Genomic DNA, 19,560 nt, shown 5'->3' on the forward strand with positions numbered 1-19,560 from the left:
CATAGGTGTCTGTGTTATGTAGTGAATTTGAAAATGAACCACTATTGGACTATGGAGATCTTTTATACATGAATGCATCTGCTCAGTGCCTACTGAAGGTTGACAGTGTCTACCATGCTTCCTTGAGGTTTATCACCAAATGTAAAGCATCGACTCACCACTGTGAGCTGTATTCGCGGGTAGGATGGCCTGCTCTGACCACCAGAAGGACCAACCACTGGTACTTGTTTATATACAAGGCCATACTTGGCCTCTTGCCTGGCTACATCTGTTCCTTAATTGACAAGAGAAATTCTGAAAATTATTCTCTTTGAACAAATGAGTGCATTGCCCGCACAGAAATGGGTAAAAAGGCTTTTAGTTGTTCTGCACCTCATGTATGGAATCAGCTACAGAAAGACTGGAAACTAACTGAGTGGATTTCCTTGAGCACTTTTAAGTCCAAATTGAGAGTTCTTGAGGCCAATTCCATATCTTGCACCTGCTTTTCTTAATCTGCCTGTACATGCAATTTTTATCATCTGTTTTTGTCGAGTGTGTGTGTATGTTGTATGTATTCTTGTAACTATGTGTTGCATTGCTGCTGCCTATCTTGGCCAGGACACCCTTGTAAAAGAGGTTCTTCATCTCAACGGGACATTTCCTGGTTAAATAAAGGTTAAATAAATAAAACTACCTCCTCTCTCTGCTATTGCCGCTGGAAATAAATAAGCAGAGAAATCAGGTCAATTAGAAAAGCTGGTCAGTGGGACATGCTAATGCCTGAGCTCATTACTATTCATAAGCTCACCCGGGTGGGACCACGCCCACAGAATTCGTCTAGCTCAGTGACAGTTTTCATATACAGCAAGCTGGGGCACCGTAAAGGGACGGTAAACATTCATGGGGCCCAACATTCCCAGGGGGCCCATAGAGCAGTGGAGGGGCCCAGTGGATACAGGTTAAAAGTTGTGAAAATTTCATGTAAGGTCCATAATACAAGAGAGACATACAGGGGTTGGACAAAATAATGGAAACACCTAATATTGTGGAATCATAGAAGGTGTTTCCATTATTTTGTCCAACCCCTGTAGAAGCCAGGAGTCGGACGTTCAAAGCATGTTAATTTTCATTTTCAGTTTACACAGTTCCTCTACTTGTTGCGCAGGGTAAAGGATGCTGAAAAGTCAGGCTCTCATTGGCTAGCTGTTAGTCAATCAGAGTGAAGCAGATTAGCATGTTGAATATTCACGAGAACTGGCGGAAATCAAGCTGAGTCCTCCAGCAGGCTTTCTATACCATGTAAGAACGGCTTGAAACTTGGTAACCAAGTCATTTTTTCCAAAAAAATGTTAGAGTCCATGGTAGAATTTCAGACATTACCGCAAAAGTAATGAAATACGTGTGGCAGGGCACATTTAATGTCAGAAAGATTGGAACCTGTCACGTGTAAATTTCTGTTGGCGACTATAAGCAGTCTTGATTGTAACAGACCGTTACCCCTCATTTAGTTACTGTGTGATGTGATAGAAACAAAATTGTAAAAATGGTCACCTGTTCAGCTTTGTTTATTTCTTGGTCTCAAATTGGTTAGTTATTTCTCCCTATCTCCCCTGAGTAACGTTTATGTGTCAATTTCATAATAATAAGGTTGTTATCTGACATAACTGAATGATTTGTATTTTCAACCTCGCAGTTGACAAAACTAGCATTTTTTTTTGGTCACAATCAGAGCCATAGAAAGAGAGTTGCGACACTTCCTTAGACTCCCATTGTAAAAAATGGCAGATGAAATAAGGACCTACTTCCAGGTTATGGAGGGGCCACTAGTTCCAAATATTGAGTATGGGGGCATCGGAACACATTCATTACCTCTGCCAAGGAGGTTATGTTTTTGTCGGCGTTGGTTTGTGTGTCTGTTTGTGTGCAAGATAACTCAAAAAGTCAAAAACGGATTTGAATGAAAATTTCAGGAAATCTTGATACTGGCACAAGGAACAAATGATTAAATTTCGGTGGTGATCGGGGGTGGGGGGGGGCACTGATCTGCCTTGGCGGAGGTCTGCGCTCTCCGAGTGCTTCTAGTTTCTATTGCAGCTGATCTACCAACTCCAGCAGTAAGTTAATAAGATATTGTCATCCTTCAAATTATCAAGTGTATTTCCTGTTTTAGCTGACATTTGTGTTGCAAATTCTGTTTTCTTTGTATGTGGAAGCATTTGTATAAATGTATACCTTATACAACTGTTATGTTCGATTTTCAGCTGTACCCCAATAGTTGGTTGGCTTGACTTCACCAGCTGTTGAGATTTAACCATGATAACTACAAATTATGGGGTCTCTAAGGCAGTGGTTCTTAACCTTGTTGGAGGTACTGAACCCCACCAGTTTCATATGCGCATTCACCGAACCCTTCTTTATTAAAAAATAAAATATGATTTTTTTCCAAATTCAAGACACAGGTATATGTTTTACTGGTGCACAAAATGAACCGTGCATTAACATCACTGTGTTCAAAGAACAAAACCAATACAGTGCATGAATTCACAGCAAATTACATACCTTTTCACAAAGACATGACCTTTTTTAATACTACCACACTGAAATGGTTTTAATTTTTGTATTCCAATAATGAACTTACTGTATTTATGCTATTTATCATTTTTAACATTTTAACACACACCCATCACCTAATTTCCATCAGGCTACAATAATAATGAATATTTACTGCAAATCAGTGTGACTTCTGCTGTTGGCTTTGAGAGACCAGTTCAGAAATGCATGGCTTCACCTTGGTAAGTGCCACTCTCTTGCCATTTTCACAGCAAAGTCTGTTCCTTTTCTTTGTTTTTATGTCCAGCATCCTTATTACGGCACTAGCTCGGCTTTAGCGTAATACGATTTCTCCATCCGCGACGGTGCGTCGGTCGTCACATGATTGTAACTGACCAGTGCGGTGACCGAAAAATGTAAACAAACGCTACACATGGCTGCCTCCGTGGTTAACAGGAAGTAGCAAATGTCATAACAACAATGTGGAAAATACTCAAATAATTCATCGTCAGACGAGTGGAAGAGATTATAAACACTTCCGGATGTGTTGTAGTGCTATAAGCAACAACAATACACCGCGTATATTGGATGTCAATCAGAGAAAGAGTCTCCGAAGCCGTTTGTTTACATACACGGACCTAGCCCGACACACACACCCGACTAATGAGTCGAGTGTGTGTCTTGACCTCCGCCGAACCCCTGAGACTGACTCACCGAACCCCTAGGGTTCGATCGAACCCAGGTTAAGAACCACTGCTCTAAGGTAAGGTGATGTTACTACAATTTGGCTATCACCGGGTTTTATTTTAGTTGTTTTGCTGAACCTGGTGGTGCTTGGTTAAGTTTGTCAGCTGAGGTAATGTGCTACTTAGTGTCTAAGCCTTGTCTAAAATAGCCAGAGGTGAGTTGCTGTAGTGCTGAGCTCTGCCAATAATAGTTATTATTCATGAGTTAAAGGAGGCAAAACTTCTGTAACTTGCCGTCTGTAATATTCGAATCATCCTATAAGAATTCTGTTGAGTTTTGAATTTGCTAATGTTGAGTTTTTAATGAGTTTAGCATCCATGCAATTGCTAGCATGCTAAGTTAGCCGCTATGCGATTCTCTGTATGGTTATTCTCCGTATGCTGCTTAATGCCATTCATTGTGTGTGTTAACAGGAGAGCAGAGTGTGGCAGGCGCACAGTGTTCGCACAGCTTATCACTGTTTTCTGCTCGTACCACAGGTATGGAGATAGTTTGTGTTGAGATTAATGTACTGAGAAATGTTAATTAATTAATTTGATATTTGTTTTGTATAATGTGAAATGAGTTAAGCTACTCAGCAGTTAAGTGTTAAAAGTCATGATTCTGTGGCATTAGCTTCACATGTTTTAATGTGAATTTCCAGTATTTTATGTGGAAAAGCACTACAAAACTGTGTTTTCTGGTAGCCAAAAGGAATTTATTTACATCATTGTTTGAAATGTATTTTTGTAAGTTGTATTTGTCTTTGAAATATGTATTTTAAATTTGCACTTTACAAGTTTGAATTCAAGAGAAGCTCTTTTAAAGAAGCAGTGATCAGACCCCTTCACAACTGAAATGGAGTCGTTTAACTAACCCTAACTCAGGGATAACTGTCTTTTTAATGGAGATAAAGAAGATTTTTTGCGTTTTTTGTAGTGAAAGTGTAGTTGTGCAAAGAAGGATAATTTTGTGTGCACTGTAATTAACCTTAACCATAAGCAGAAACGGGAGCCTTATTTAATCATTCAACTGCTTTGCAAACTATATCAATATATATATTTTTTAAAATTACTTTATTTTTAGCACACCAACATCCACTTCCTGTGGGTTACTTCCTTAGCATTAGCCACATTAGCTGAAGGCCTTAAAAATTTTCAACCCATGTTTTTATTTTTTGCGGCGGTCTTAATTTTAATGCAAAAGACCTTTCGGGTAAACAGCAACCCCCTCCCCCCTTAATTGAAAAGGTGGAAGATGTTTTTTTTTCTTTTTGACGAACCTCATTTGAAAAATGAGGGGGGTTTCTTTTTTAGGCATATAAAGTTTTATATTTTCTAACACTTTTTTAAAATAAATGTATTTTTAAAATGAGCAATTGTCTTTTTTGTTTGGATGATATTTATTTTGGGGCAAAATATTTTAAAACCTAACACTGAATTAAATTTTTGATGCTGCTTAATTTTATTTAGATACTTTTTTTGTAGAAGTCTTTTATTTGAGGAGATTATTTAAAAAAAAAAAAAACATACAAGTTTATTTTATTTCTTTGTGCAAATTTATATTTTATTACAAGTTTTTTGTTGAGGAGATAGTTTTTTTTTCATACAAGTTTATTTTAATTTAAGGGGCACAGTTATTTTTCAGATACTTTTTAAATCAATCACAATCTCTTTTTTTTTTATAGTGGTTAATTTTTTGGGCTGTTGCCCCTCTGGGCCACCACACTTATGTGTGCACATGTCTGTTTTCTACTACTGTATACAAGTACAGGGTTCTCGCTAGCGTCATTGAACGTCGGGACCCCCCAGGGACAGCATCGCTGAGATTCAACCAGCGTAGCGATGTTTTTGTGTGTGTGTGTGTGTGATCCAGAGGTTGTGTTAACCAAAAATATTCCGTCATTGACAGATTTTTTTTTTTAAATGGCGTAAAATTCTGAATGCCGTCCGTCATTTTGACAGATTAAAATACTGAGGGTAATCTACTGTTAACCTTTCCTGCTCAGCTTGTCCGACTGTAGTCAGCGAGCACAGGGGAGATTTCCTCCAGGGCCGATGTCGGGGTTAACTCCCTTGCCAGTAGTGGAAGACAGCAGACTCGGGTCCTTGCTCTCAGATAGCAGCTTTTATTTATGCACAGTATATCGATGTTAGTACACTTTTTCCTTCTGTCCCTCTTACACACTCACACTCAAAAGTGCCGCTCCCTCACCATGCTCGACCACTCACACCATATGCACGCGCACGCGCCACACCCCGCTCTCTCACTAAAAGGAACACACACACACCAATCTCATAACACTACCAAAGAAAGTTTTTACACAACACTGTGAACAGAACCTGCTCGCAGAATTACTGGTCTGTCTCTCTCTTAACAAGGCATCAAACATTCCATAACAGCATCCTACCTATATCCTACCCAACATCCTACCCAACAGCGCCACTGTTCACAACTACACTGAATACAACAGCGGTACTTCAGTCAAATTACTTACCGTTAGTTCACCTGTAGTAGACCCCCTGTCCAGTTAGTTCACCTGTAGTAGACCCCCTGTCCACTTGATGGGGAGTGCGCATATTAATCAGTCAGTGTCCAGTCTTGTGTCGTTGTTTGGCTGACTTTAGCCAAAATTAGATACTACTTTGTTAGCGCAAAATGTGAAGACAGCCGAGTCTCCTTAGTTATTTTAGAAAGCCCAGTAAATGTGATGGCATTGATAAACGCGATGAAAAAAGAGGGACTGATGTGGTGAAGGATGACGGACAAGCAAGGAATACGCCAGTTCTAATGGCATTTGGTGTACTATATGTACGCATTTTCTACCTTTCATGTGTTATTTGATGGCATGTCAATTTGTGCCAAGATCTCTGGTTCACATAACCCGAACCCTAACCCTCAGTGCATGGTATTTGACACTGCGTGAACAAACAGAAGGGAAGCTTATGTCTACAGATAACACACCAATTAAAAGTGGCATAAATAATTATGCGAGTCGTGATATCACGTTATTTTATCAGCCAGCGGCAACTACAGTTCCTGCATCATTGAGATGTTTTTGAACATTAAATACTACTAAATATATCTCATTATCATTAAAAAATAAAAATTTGAAATGACGGATAGTAATATGTTATGACGGAATTTTTGCGACCCTGTCCGTCAAAATGACGGACAATAAAAATGTCTAGCGCAACCTCTGGTGTGATCGTAAAGTTCTTTGTGCTTCTAAAGAAACAATGTTTGTCTTCACATGGCTTGTATTTTCCCAGACAGTGTCTTTAGAATAAAATGTTATTTTTTCTTGTATATTTTCTCTGAGTATCAATTTGTGTCAAGTTCCCGTATGGAGTAATTCCTTCAATAATTACCATTCACAAATTGAAAAAAAAAACAAAACAGTTTTTGCTTTTAGTCATTGTTGTAACAAAGACAAAAACTTGGCTTCATTCCTCAAAATTTGCCCCTCAAAATGCACGAAATAGTGTTTCAGAGAGTTATAAATTTCAAAATTTTCCGGGGGAGAATGCCCCCGGACCCCTCTACAAAACTCGCACATGGTGCTCCTACACTGTGAAAAAATCCTAGTGAGAACCCTGACGTAGTCAAGGAATAACAAAGGCTTATATTGTTCAGTACAGAAAGTGTTATTTTATTCAGTACAGTGACATAATTTGTTCGTACTGTGAAGTTCAGTTTTTGCTGACAAGCAAAATAAAAATAGAATTTTGGGAAAAAAATAAACTGTTCTCTTCATGCACAAAACACATACCGAAACCGAACCGAAACCGTGGCCAGAAAACCGAGGTACAGACTGGACCATGGGCTACCTGTACCATTGCACCCCTAGTGTTCACACAGTTAACCACTGTTTTCTGCTTGTACGACAGTGCACAAATTGCAAGTAAAGGCAGGAAGACCCACTGCTGCTTCCTGTCCTGTTATTCCATAACCCAGAACACAACGCAAAGTCACACGGGTTACACCTGTAAGTAGTTTTATTTGTCTTGCGCTCGTTTCGTAAACCTACTTGCTGTAGCTATGATGCTAGATGGCTAACGCTGTCATTTATTCATTTTCATCATTTCATTTTCACAGTTATCCCCTACTCCTAAGCGAAATGCCCCAAACTTTTTCAATTTTGTTATATCTGTACAATGACAATAAAGAGATTGTATTACAAAAAAATACAAGTGCCCAACACAGTGAGACAAAATGGATAAGACAGTGTAAACAACCTGCCTGACCGATTTGTCAAATATTACATTTGCCAATGTTGCAAGGTTCATTGAAGTCCATAACCAAAAAGAAAAAAATCAATAAAGGGTACAAATTTTTCCACGAGGAATTTCTCCATAAATATCAAGGTAAGTAGAGAGTGATCAGGCTGTTACTGAACTACTGGGTAGAATGACAGGTCATTAGCATGTTCACTTACAGCTATAATTTATGCATAATGTACAGTCGACCTTACTAAAGCATCATAGTCTGCTTTGAATGGAGCATTATGGCATCAATCTGTTCTGTTTAGGGTCGTCCAAGTGGACATCTTCTATGCAGTGACAGTAATGTAAGCCGAATGCTATCATCAGTTCACCTTGTTTTCGGCTAACGTGTTCATGTGCGTCTGTGATCTTAGTATCAAATGTACTTGACGAGCAGGTTTTTGTGAGGGTTAGGGTTAGTTAATAGTTAATCTTCCGACGTGAAATGTCTGCTGTCACAAACTTTGGTCCCTCATCCATGGATCGCCTGAATGAATTTCTGCCTAACCTCACTGTAAACAGGAAAAGAATGAAAGACAACTACGGCTGCTTTTGGGCATAACAAAAAGCAACCTGGAACGCTACAAAAACTCTTCATGCACACTTGTTATCTAACATTTGTTCTGGTTATGACCTTTGGTGCAGTATTTTCAGTCATTCCTCCCTTCTTATTCTGGCACTTTTATCACAGCCATTCCCCAACGACCTCCTCTTAATGTATCCTACCAGGTGGTAGAGTAAATGGATTTCTGTTTTGTTGCTCTTGATTTTCTTGTTCACAGGTTTTAACACACACTAACACACACTAACACACACATACGGCGGTTATTACTCTTGTTCATTCCTATTATTCTTATTCATTATCACCCCCCCACACACAGACACACATTCTTTTTCCAAAAAATTCAAACCTGCCTGTATTATGGGCCATTATTTTTAATGCTTTGTCTTTTTTATTTGTTTGTAAGCACGTACGCACACACACACACACACACAACTTTGTTTGTTTCAATAATTGCTTAACAAAAACCTTACTTATTGAACAACTCTTGAACCAGCCATCCTTATTATAGTCTACCAGCTCTAATATCAATTGCAAGTGTGATCTAACAGTTGCTTGCAGAGTTACCTTTGGTGCTACTGCCTCAACATACATCTAAGTATTCAAGCATAATTGGTGTTTTTTGGTTTTGTTTTTTTTTTCTCGATAGATCTGATAAGGGGTGTAACAGTACAAAAAAATTCAGTTTGGTACATTTTCGGTACAGGGGTCTTTGGTTGAATACGTTTTCGGTACAATGAAGGAGACCCAGTTTATTTTTTAAAAAAACTTAACCAATAACAGATCTTCACAAAAAAAATGCTCATGTTTTGTCATCTTGTCTCTCTCCACTGACATAACAGAATCCGACATGTTCCCAAATCAGAGACTTAAGAGAAGATGGAGGGTCTTCCAACTCTGGCTGTACCTGTGATGCTGTTCTGAGTTACCATGCTGGTTCACCTTCAGCATATGTATTGTGCATGTGCAGCTTAGATGTCCGTCCACCCTGTTCATACTGTGTGCGTTCCACTTCAAGGTTCATGTGGAAACTTAAGGTGAGTGTTTGCATTCTTCACATAGGTTACATGTATTCATTCGGTATACCTCCATATTGTATTGAAGGCCTAAACTGAAACGGTTCAGTTCAAACGAGCGCACCGTTACACCCCTAGATCTGATACATGTGTATGGCTTCATCTTAAAATCTTCATGGTTCTGATGTGTGGCTTACGGTGGTCAACTGACCATATCAAGAACTAGACTGGGCAATAAAGATAAACATACACTGGTAAAGCAGACACTTAACAAAGCAGGTAAGTCCTAGAGTCATAATACTGTAGTAAGACTTAAAAATGGTAAATTGTTTCCTTACAAGTACAGTACAATTGTAGACTGAATGAACTTAAAGGTAGCACCACTCCTGTAAGTAGCCTACCCAAGCAAACACAAACTTTTCCCCCCAAAATTTAAGACTTTTCAAATAAATGCGGTACTTTCAGTGGCCAGCGCTACTACTCAAAAGCATAACTGACACAAATACACATATAGTGCAACAACGATTGGAAATATACTTGTGTGTGGTTTATTTTGATATTTACCATACAATAACGTACTCACTGCTGTCTGTCCTATTGAAGAATATGTCAGCGCTCAGTTTGCTTGGAACAATTCAGGCCTACATGAACCACGTGATCACCAGAGCAGCGACAACAGAGCATGTCGCAACTCTCTTGCTCTGCCTCTGGTGACAAAATTTTTTCATCTAAGCAGTTTGCGCACCGTACACATGCTGAAGGTGAATCAGCATGGCAGCTCAGAGCAGCATCACAGGTACAAAGCCAGAGTTAGAAGACCCTTCGTCTTCTCTAAGGTCTGCGATTTGGGAGCATTTTGAATTCCCTGTCAGTTATGTCAATGGCGAGAGACAAGTCAACAAAACAAGAGTGGTGTGCCGGCATTGTTTTGTGAAGATTGGTTGTATTTATAGTGCATTTTTACTTCTATAAAACTTTATTTAATGAAATTGGTCTCCTTCACTGGACCAAAAATGTCTTGAAAATGTATCGAACTGTAGACCCCTGTACCGAACTGAATGTTTTCTGTACCGTTACACCCCTAGTGTAGAGATATGTTTCACTAATGGGAATGAAAAAGTCAGTCATAAATCAGTGTGATGAAATTGAGGGCACTTACTCGCTTCGTCTGCGTGCCTCCATTCCATCAGGTAGGAAGAGTTTGATTGTTGAAACAATGCAGCCATGTGTAACTGAAAATACAGAAAGGACATGTTAATGTAGTGTTTCCCCTACAATTGTATTGGGGGGTGCCCGGCCCCACAACAGCCATCCCCCACCCCCACCCCAAGAATGCAGACCGGTGTTGTGCTCACAGCTGGGCACAGCCCTGGCCGGTGCCTCACAGCCCCATGGACCTCGGATCCAGTAAAGGCTCCCAGAGAGTGAGGCGTACTGTCCGTGGATGTTTGAGGTTTCATAGTCAAGCAAACCAATTTCACATTTAAAACAGGTCGATTTAAAGACTTCCCGCCCAGCAGTTTAGTGTGTGACACCACGTACGTGCACGCGGAGTCTGCATGGTCATAAAAATTGGGCTTTGCGCGGACATGTCTGCCAGACATCCACTTTGATACTGCAGAATGTCCGCAGAGTCAAGTACACCCGACTCTGTGGGGGCCTTAAGGCTTTCCATCAGCTCCCAGTTATGTGTCTATTAGGGTTGGGAATCTTAGTTGTAAGGTTGATAGGACACACATCTTAATGCGGCATCTCCGTTCCGATATATTAAAGTTACGTGTGGCACCTTGCAATGCAATACGATTCACACCCAAATCATGATACAGAGTGATTAAGCACATTCTGATTCAACAAATTCAATTTGGTATAAAAAACAAATGCAGTGCAATTTGAAAATTATTAAATTAAATTATTAAAATTATTTATCAAATAAGACCATGATATTTCACAAAATGGCTTTTGTGCAATTTCAGAATACATGCCTCGCATACAGTCGGTGAAAAATTTAGGACTTTGTTTCCAAAGTCGTTTCTCTGCGTGTTTCTGACACACAACTTCTTGCTTCCTCACTGAATCAATTTGTAATGTAGGCACCACTGACCTGCATACTACATTGATGAATAGGAAATTTCACACACATTTTCCACCAAAATGCAAGTCTAAACGCGGAATTAAAAGTGAGAACGCAACGCCACTTTTGCCTTTTCAGATTGTTACTGTCTACACATAGCCTCAGTCAAGTCACCACCGGATGACAGGTTTTGATCCAGCTCGGCTGACAGAGACAAAATACTCGCCCTGGCTGTCCAAGACTGATCTTGGTAAGTAGTAAGTTAGTTAGAAAATAAATACATTACTTAGACACAAACAGGCATAGTCAGAAAGATAACATGGCTTGATGGATAAAATAGCTAGCTAGCCCGCTGCTAAATAATAACACACATATATATATATATATATATATATATATATATATATATATATATATATATATATATATATATATATATATATATATATATATATACACATATATATATAAAAATTGCACCTGAAAAGCACCTTGTAACGAAATGGAAATGAACAAAACTTCTGAGAGATCATTACTTTTTCAGTGTGTTTTATGCCAGTCAAGTTAGTAAGAATGCAGTTATAATCATTATTACCTCCGCCAAGGAGGTTATGTTTTTGTCGGCGTTGGTTTGTTTGTCTGTCTGTCTGTTTGTGTACAAGATAACTCAAAAAGTTATGGACGGATTTGGATGAAAATTTCAGGAAATGTTGATACTGGCACAAAGAACAAATGATTAAATTTTGGTGGTGATCGGGGGTGGGGGGAGGGATGGGGCCCATGGGGGGGCCCACTGATCGGCCTTGGCGGAGGTCTGCACTCTCCGAGTGCTTCTAGTTAATATTTGTATTGTTACTATTATTCCACTCAGAGATAATATACTGTAATTTTTCTCCAGTTATCAAATTACAAAGCACTTTTTTTAGACCAGACAGACATGACACTCTAACCTAGATATCCTTGGTCAACTTAAATAACTAAAGCCAAAACTAGAACATTTTTAGCTGAAATTCAGAATGTGCCAGAGCACCTCTCTTAAGACCTGTAGTTCCATTTATTTTATTCACACTTTAACAACCATCCAAGCACAGTAATAATGTGTCTGCTTGTGCAGAAACAACACATCTTTAGTAGCATTACTAATGTCCCTGAATATACTGTCACCTGGAAAATCTACAACAATCTCATTTCACAAACTGTTCTTTTGTGGTCTTCCCGGAATGTACCTTTGCGTGTGTTTTCAGTGACATCAACTCCAAACTGAATGATGTCTCCAGAGAGGACCTCACAGGGTGGGCTTTCCTCTGAGCCACGACTCAGCCGCTGGCTGTTGATGAACGTTCCATTGCTACTTTTAGTGTCCTGCAGGTAGAACTGAGACAAGAAAAATACACCAGGTGAGGACAGGGCAGACAGCTGTGAGAACACAGATGCAAGATGCATTTCTATAGCACTTTTCAAGGCACCTAAAAGCACTTTACATTATTGATTCATTAATCATTCGCTCTCACATTCACACTCTGGTGGTGGTAAGCTACATTTGTAGCCACAGCTGCACTGGGGCAGGCTGATGGAGGTGTGGCTGGCAATTTGCACCAAACGGCCCCTCCGACCACTACCAAACATTCATATGCATTCATACACCAGTGTGAGTGACACTGGAGGCAAGGTGGGTGAAGTGGCTTGCCCAAGGACACAACGGCACATTACTAGGACAGAGCAAGATTCGAACCTCCAACCCCTCAGTTATTGGACGACCAGCACTACCTCCTGAGCCACCCCAAACTCTTACAATTCTTCAGTTAAAAAGGAGGTTTAATTAAGAGAAATCAATTCAGCCTGATATCAAACTGTCCTGACTTTTGTTTATCCAGCATCAACCAAGTTCCGAATTCAATCGTAAGCTTTATTGTACCTGAAAATGTGTTGAGGATTCATTCTCCAATTTAGAAAAGTGTTTAATGGAACATCATTCACTTTGATTGAAAATGTTCTCAGGTAGGGCTGCACGATATTGGACAACACTTACACTGTGATTTTTTTTTTTTTAACCCTGCAAAAAATATTGTGATATGAAAAAAATACTCAGGGAGATATACCACTGTGTGGTGCCGACATAAATGGTCAAACAAATTAGTTGTGTTACCTCTTGTTGTGGCAACAGCTAGAAGGCATTATCGACACACAATATGTGTTTCAATATCATCCTTCTAATAGCCAGGGGTACACACACGCAAGTCAGCCTGGGGGGGGTTTGCATGTGCGCATTTTGGTTGGTCGGTAGGTCGGGGTCAGTTGGGGTCGTCCGACTTATAATACTATGGGGGTAGAGGGCGGTGAACACCATGTCACGCCATGTGGAAGTGAAAGTGGAACTTAATGCTCATTTATCTTTTCCCTACCTCCTGAAGCTTCGCAAACTTTCATTTGAGGGAGCAGGACATGGTGCTGTGCCACAGCAAAACCTTACTAGCGGAAATGCTGCATTGTTACCAGCAACTCACTCCATGTGCCAGGGTGTGGTCTGCTTCGGCAAACTGATGAAGAATGAATGTGATTGGTGGATCACTGTGCGCAGTGTGTGTCAGGTACCGTTGAAATTAGATGAGAACACGTTGAGTTCATTTGCCTCCACATTGTAGGACCTGCGATGGGACTATTGTGCACACGTACATCGTGATGACAATGCTCAAACAATATATTGTGCAGCTCTATTCTCAGGAAATGACCATGACAAACATCCTATCGTTATTTACTTGAAGTTTAAACGCTGGATCCTGAGTGAAGATTGAAGAAACCAGATAGTTATTTGTGAGAAAGAGGCAATGTAACTAGATGAAAAGGACATACAAGATGTAACAAGATGACAAAACAAGATGAAAATAATGGAAAAGACAGAGGATTAATCGCTTGATACAGATTAAAACTTAACACTTTAACAGTTTTGCTTAAAAACTGTGTTATTAATGTGATGGTCCATTTAGTGTCATGCCTAGGTAGAACAAGCATCTAAAAACATGTTGTAATGTCTGCAAGATTTTAGTATATATTTTATTGTATAAAAAGCACAGTGCTGTTTGAAATTTGCATAGGTAAAATTGTCTATTTATGTTGCCGTGTAAAGACCATCCGAGTCTCCATTCACCCTGAACTCATCTCTTCTCTAATCAACACTAGCAGAATGGCATTAAGAAAAACAAACTGAGACTCCACTGTTAATGCACAACACAGAGATAAAACAGCAACATGATATAACATTTAAAACCACTTGGACAGTCACGGAAGAACCCTTTAATACAAGAATGACGGCGCAACATAAAAAAACAAAGCTCTTCAAACTCAGACATCAACACTTAGATGTCAGCTTAAACAAAGCAAACCAGAAATTCATACACACTCAAGTATGAAATTACATGAGACACAGTTAGATCCACACAGCTGAGCCCTGACTGAATTTGAATCATCAGCTCTGACTGAAAACACATGTTCATCTAACAGAGTCAACAACAACAATACGACAGAGACGCAGAGACTTAACAGAGTGTTTATGAGCCTGCAGAGTCTAATATAAGCTACTGACTCACAGCTTAGGACACACACAGACAGTTACCTCCTGTCCCCATGGAAACAGACAATGGGGAGGAAGACACAACTACACAACTGTTCACCAAGCAACAACACACTTTCACACTGCGTCACAGTTTTTACATATACACATACACACACACAACCAGACAAAATATGATGTTATTGACCTGTGAGCATGTAATACATTATACAACATTTCCATAATATGTTGACTTCACTTAGTTCACTGCTTTATTGATAACATGTCATAGTGACAGTTAGGGTTTGCTGGTAAAGGATCCTATCATGAGGCTTAGAATGACAATATTGATATTGGTCAATATGGGAGAAACATCATCAGATTTTTAAGCCCAGCCATACCAGAAATCATTGTTTTGTTACTGAAACAATATTTTACCCATCAAGACCAGAGTAGGGCTGTAGCTATTGATTCTTCTTGAAGTCGTGCACACATGTACATGGTGTGTACATTATGCGTAAAAAGTGCACAAAGCCTTCAAAGTGCACTGCCGTTCAGTCACCCAATTTCATGTGTAATGTTTTTTTTTTTGTTTGTTTTTTACAAAAGGTCAAAATCCCTCTGCTATTTTATTATTGTGAAACACACATTGCACAAACCTCTCATACACCAGAGGTCGCGTTAACCAAAAATATTCCACCATTGATGGATTTTTTTTACGGAAAATTCTGAAGGCTGTCCATCATTTTGCCAGATTGAAACACTGACGGTAATCTACCAAAGAAAGTTTGACACAACACTGTGAACAGAACCTGCTCGCAGGATCTCTGGTCTGTCTCTCTCTTAACAAGGCATCAAACATTCCATAACAGCACCCTACCTGTATAGAACCCAACAGCGCCACTGTTCACAACTACGCTGAATACAACAGCGGTACTTCAGTCAAATGACTCACTGTTAGTTCACCTGTAGTAGACCCCCTGTCCAGTTGATGGTGAGTGTGCATATTAATCAGTCATTGTCAAGTCTTGTGTCATTGTTTAGCCGACTTTAGCCAAATTAGATGCTACTTTGCTAGCGCAAAATGTGAAGACAGCCGAGTCTCCTTAGTTATTTTAAAAAGCCCAGTAAATGTGATGGCATTGATAAACGCGGTGAAAAAAGAGGGACTGATGCGGTGAAGGATGACGGACAAGCAAGGAATACACCAGTTCTAATGGCATTTGGTGTGCTATATGTACACATTTTCTACTTTTCATGTGTTATTTGATGGCATGTCAATTTGTGCCAAGATCTCTGGTTCACATAACCCGACCCCTAACCTTCAGTGTATGGTATTTGACATTGCATGAACATACACAAGGAAAGCTTATAATGTCTACAGATAACACACCAATTAAAAGTGGAGTATATAATTATCCAAGTCGTCATATCACGTTGTTTTATCAGCCAGCAGCATCTACAGTTGCTGTATGAGATGTTTTTGAGCATTAAATACTACTAAATATATCGCATTGTCATTAAAAAAAAAAAAATTGAAATGACAGATAATAATATGTTATGACAGAATTTTTACGACCCTGTCCATCAAAATGACGGACAATAAAAATGTCTAGCGCAACCTCTGCCATACACACAAGTATTACGCAGCACTGAGGTACAAGAATGGGGGTCATTTACCAGCACCGGAAAGACACATGAACGTAAGCAAAACCTGAATGTGTTTACAAAGGTTGATTTGAAGAGGGGCAGTTTAGAAGAAATGGGCATTTCTGACTTTGCATCACTACCTGACACGATGGAGCGAAACTTCAGCATGGAGGAGGATCAGTCAAATCAAATTTATTTTTATAGTGCCAACTCATAACAAAAGTTATCTCATGGCAGGGGGCGCTAGTGCACAGGTGTAAGATGTAGATGTTTTTAGCTTGTGCTCTCTGCCACAACCTGAATACATTAAACCCTTTTAAATATTCTCAGGGGCTGATATTTTTGCCTCTTTGCTCCTCTCAATCGTAGCAGATTACAAACATGAAATATGCCGAAGCCAAACCTGAAAGGACAGCCAAGAACCATCAAAGGCTATGTTAGCAGGGCCAATGCTAGCGGGGCTAATGCTAATGATGGCAGCCGAAGCGATCTCTCTGCTAAACCTCAAGAAGACAAATCATTAACTATGTGTAAGGAGACAAGTAAGGAAATGTCTGAGTGTATTCTGCGGGGCATCAGTGATCATTTTGATGCTTCTGAGACAAAGTTCCAAGCCCTTCTCTTGGTACAGACTGATCTGCAAAAGCGTGTGGTTGATCAAGAACAAGCTACGAGCGCCATGTGGAGGGACTGGAAGCCAAGTTTACGGATTTAACTAAGTATGTGAATCAACTTCAAACCAAACTACAGGACCTGGAGGCCCGCTCTTGTAGGCACAATATTTTTATTACTTTTGTAGTGCAGTCAAAAAGGGAAAAGTTTTTAAACATTTGAAATCTTTATCAGCAAATATAATTTTCCTGCAGGAGACTCACATTAAAACCAGCGTGCAACATAAGTTGAAATGCAACTGGATATCTCAAATATACCAATCACCATTTACCTCTCATGCTCGCGGGGTGGCCATTCTATTTTTTAAAAAAAATGTTCCATTTAGGTTAATATCCATGGTCAAGGACCCTCTGGGCAGGTATATAATGGTCTCTGGCACAATAAACTCAATTCCGCTAACCCTCCTTAACTTGTATGGTCCGAATACAGATGAGCCAAATTTTTTAAAGAAAGTTTTTGATCTTTTACCAGATGACAATAACTCAAACACTACTGTTGCAGGAGATTTAAACTGTTACTTGGATCCCTATTAAGACAGATTGTCCTCACACCCACCTCCAGAAATTTCATCAGTACAACTTCTAAATGACTTGCTTAAATCTAGGAATTTAGTTGATATTTAGAGAATTCAACACCCTACTGATAGGGATTATTCGTTTTATTCCAACATTCACAAGTAGAATAGACTACTTTGTTGTGACAAGCTCTAATCTCATCTCTCATATTAGCAATTCAAGGTATCATAACATTAATTTCCGATCATAGTCCCTTAACTATGACGTTGAATTTTTCTTTCCCCAAACAAGCTTATTCATGGTGTTTTAATCCGAACCTTCTGAGTGATGACAGCTTTGTAAAAAGTATCACTGCTAAATTGAAAGACTTTGTAGACATAAATGATAATGGAGAAGTTTCTGATTCTACACTTTGGGAAACACTTAAGTTTGTTTTACGTGGTGACATAATCTCCTATACGTCAGCCCTTAAAAGAGAGAAAGAGAAGCACCTTTCAGAGATTAATTGTGCCCTTACAACACTAGAGAGAAAATACCAAAGTTCAAAATTATCAGATGACTACAGAGAAATATTGAAGCTTAAGTATGAATATAATGGCATTTTGAGTAGACAGATAAATACTCTATTACTAAAATTAAGGCAAAAACATTTTGAACTGGGGGATAAACCTGGTAAATTGCTGGCTCGGCAACTAAAGGGTGCCCAAGCCTCCAGAATGATTCATAATACACTCAAGGAAAAAAGAAATGCACATTTTCATTTTCTTGATTTTTTCAGAAATATGACAGTTATTGCAAAATTGCAAACTACAATGAGTTCAGTAGTATTCTGAGTCAAAATGAAATGATTGTTTTCCTGGTTCCGGTTGATTGATTTTGATTAGCAATAAGAACTGTGTTTTTGTATTCCTCACCCATGTCTGCTCATGAGTGAAACTCAGAGATGAATTGGACCTCTCCCCAATTGTGCACAACCATTCCCTATAAAAAGACACCAAAATGGAGCAAAAACACATTTGTCCACAATGCCACGACTACTGCAACCGGAGAGAGATCGAGCCATTGGCATGCTTCAAGCTGGACGGAGCAGACGGGCCATAGCCAGGGTGTTTGAAGTCCACCACTCTACCGTTGTACGCGCTACTGATTTTTTCACACATTTTATTTGTTTTTGGTTTTTTTTGGTGGAAATCTAACATGTGCACATCAACCATACATCCATCCTTGATATTCAGGCCCAATTAATCAATGTTTATCACAGCTTCGATAAAAATAACATGACAAAACAATATAGCACCACAGTATACAAAAAACATGTTTTATTCCATTGTCAATAATTAACATGACCACCATTCGCTTCAAGGACCTTAGTTATTCTCCTCCTCATGGATCGGCAGTACTGTCGGAGCTGATCTTGTGGTATGGCCACCCATTCTTCCACCAGTGCCGCCCTCAGATGCTGTTGAGTTTCAGAGGGATTTTCACATTGTTGGATACGCCTGCTGAGCAAATCCCAGACATTTTCTATGGGATTTAAGTCTGGACTGATGGCTGGCCATGAAAACACCTCAACCCCATTCTCCTCCAGGAAGTTGGTGCAGACCCGCGCCACATGGGAGCGGGTGCTATCATGCTGGAATAGAGCATGTGGCCTAACTCACTCCAGAAAAGGCAACACAACAGGATCCAGGATTTCGTCCCGGTAAAGGACAGCACTGAGGTTTCCCTCAATGAAAATCAACTCAGTGCGTTGATATGTGGATATGCCAGCCCAAACCATGACAGTTGGGCCACCCCACTTGTTGACTTGGCGCACACAAGGTTTGGCGTACCACTCATAACATCTCCTGTACACTCTGTCTCTGCCATCCGCCCTGAAGCACTGGAACTTTTTCTCGTCACTGAAAACGACTTGGGACCATCTCTGCAAAGTCCAGCAACGATGTGCACTGCACCATTGGACTCGAGCCCATATGTTGGTTCAGTCAGCACTGAACCAACATA

The 19,560-nt window shown here is 39.7% G+C and overlaps 1 protein-coding gene and 1 long non-coding RNA gene across 5 annotated transcripts in view; both read right to left on the reverse strand.

Annotated features, from left to right (window-relative positions):
* Nucleotides 1-19,560, reverse strand: part of slmapa (sarcolemma associated protein a) — a 148,292-nt gene that overhangs the window by 96,595 nt on the left and 32,137 nt on the right. For all 4 annotated transcript variants that reach the window (XR_003935505.1, XR_003935504.1, XR_003935506.1 and 1 more), the window contains exons 2-3: nucleotides 12,399-12,546; nucleotides 10,261-10,333 (exon numbers count right to left, since the gene is read on the reverse strand). Coding sequence is in view for 1 of the 4 variants with exons in the window: in XM_030135349.1 (XP_029991209.1) it covers nucleotides 10,261-10,333; nucleotides 12,399-12,546 (221 nt within the window). In the remaining 3 variants the exon portion in view is untranslated. The remainder of the gene's footprint in view (nucleotides 1-10,260; nucleotides 10,334-12,398; nucleotides 12,547-19,560) is intronic.
* Nucleotides 470-9,202, reverse strand: LOC115420128 (uncharacterized). Its single transcript, XR_003935508.1, has 3 exons — nucleotides 9,073-9,202; nucleotides 7,234-7,244; nucleotides 470-481 (listed from the first exon to the last, which is right to left on the reverse strand). It is a non-coding gene; the product is annotated as an uncharacterized LOC115420128 (long non-coding RNA).

Source organism: Sphaeramia orbicularis, chromosome 5, assembly GCF_902148855.1.
Source record: "Sphaeramia orbicularis chromosome 5, fSphaOr1.1, whole genome shotgun sequence".
In the NCBI taxonomy this organism is placed as follows: domain Eukaryota; kingdom Metazoa; phylum Chordata; class Actinopteri; order Kurtiformes; family Apogonidae; genus Sphaeramia; species Sphaeramia orbicularis.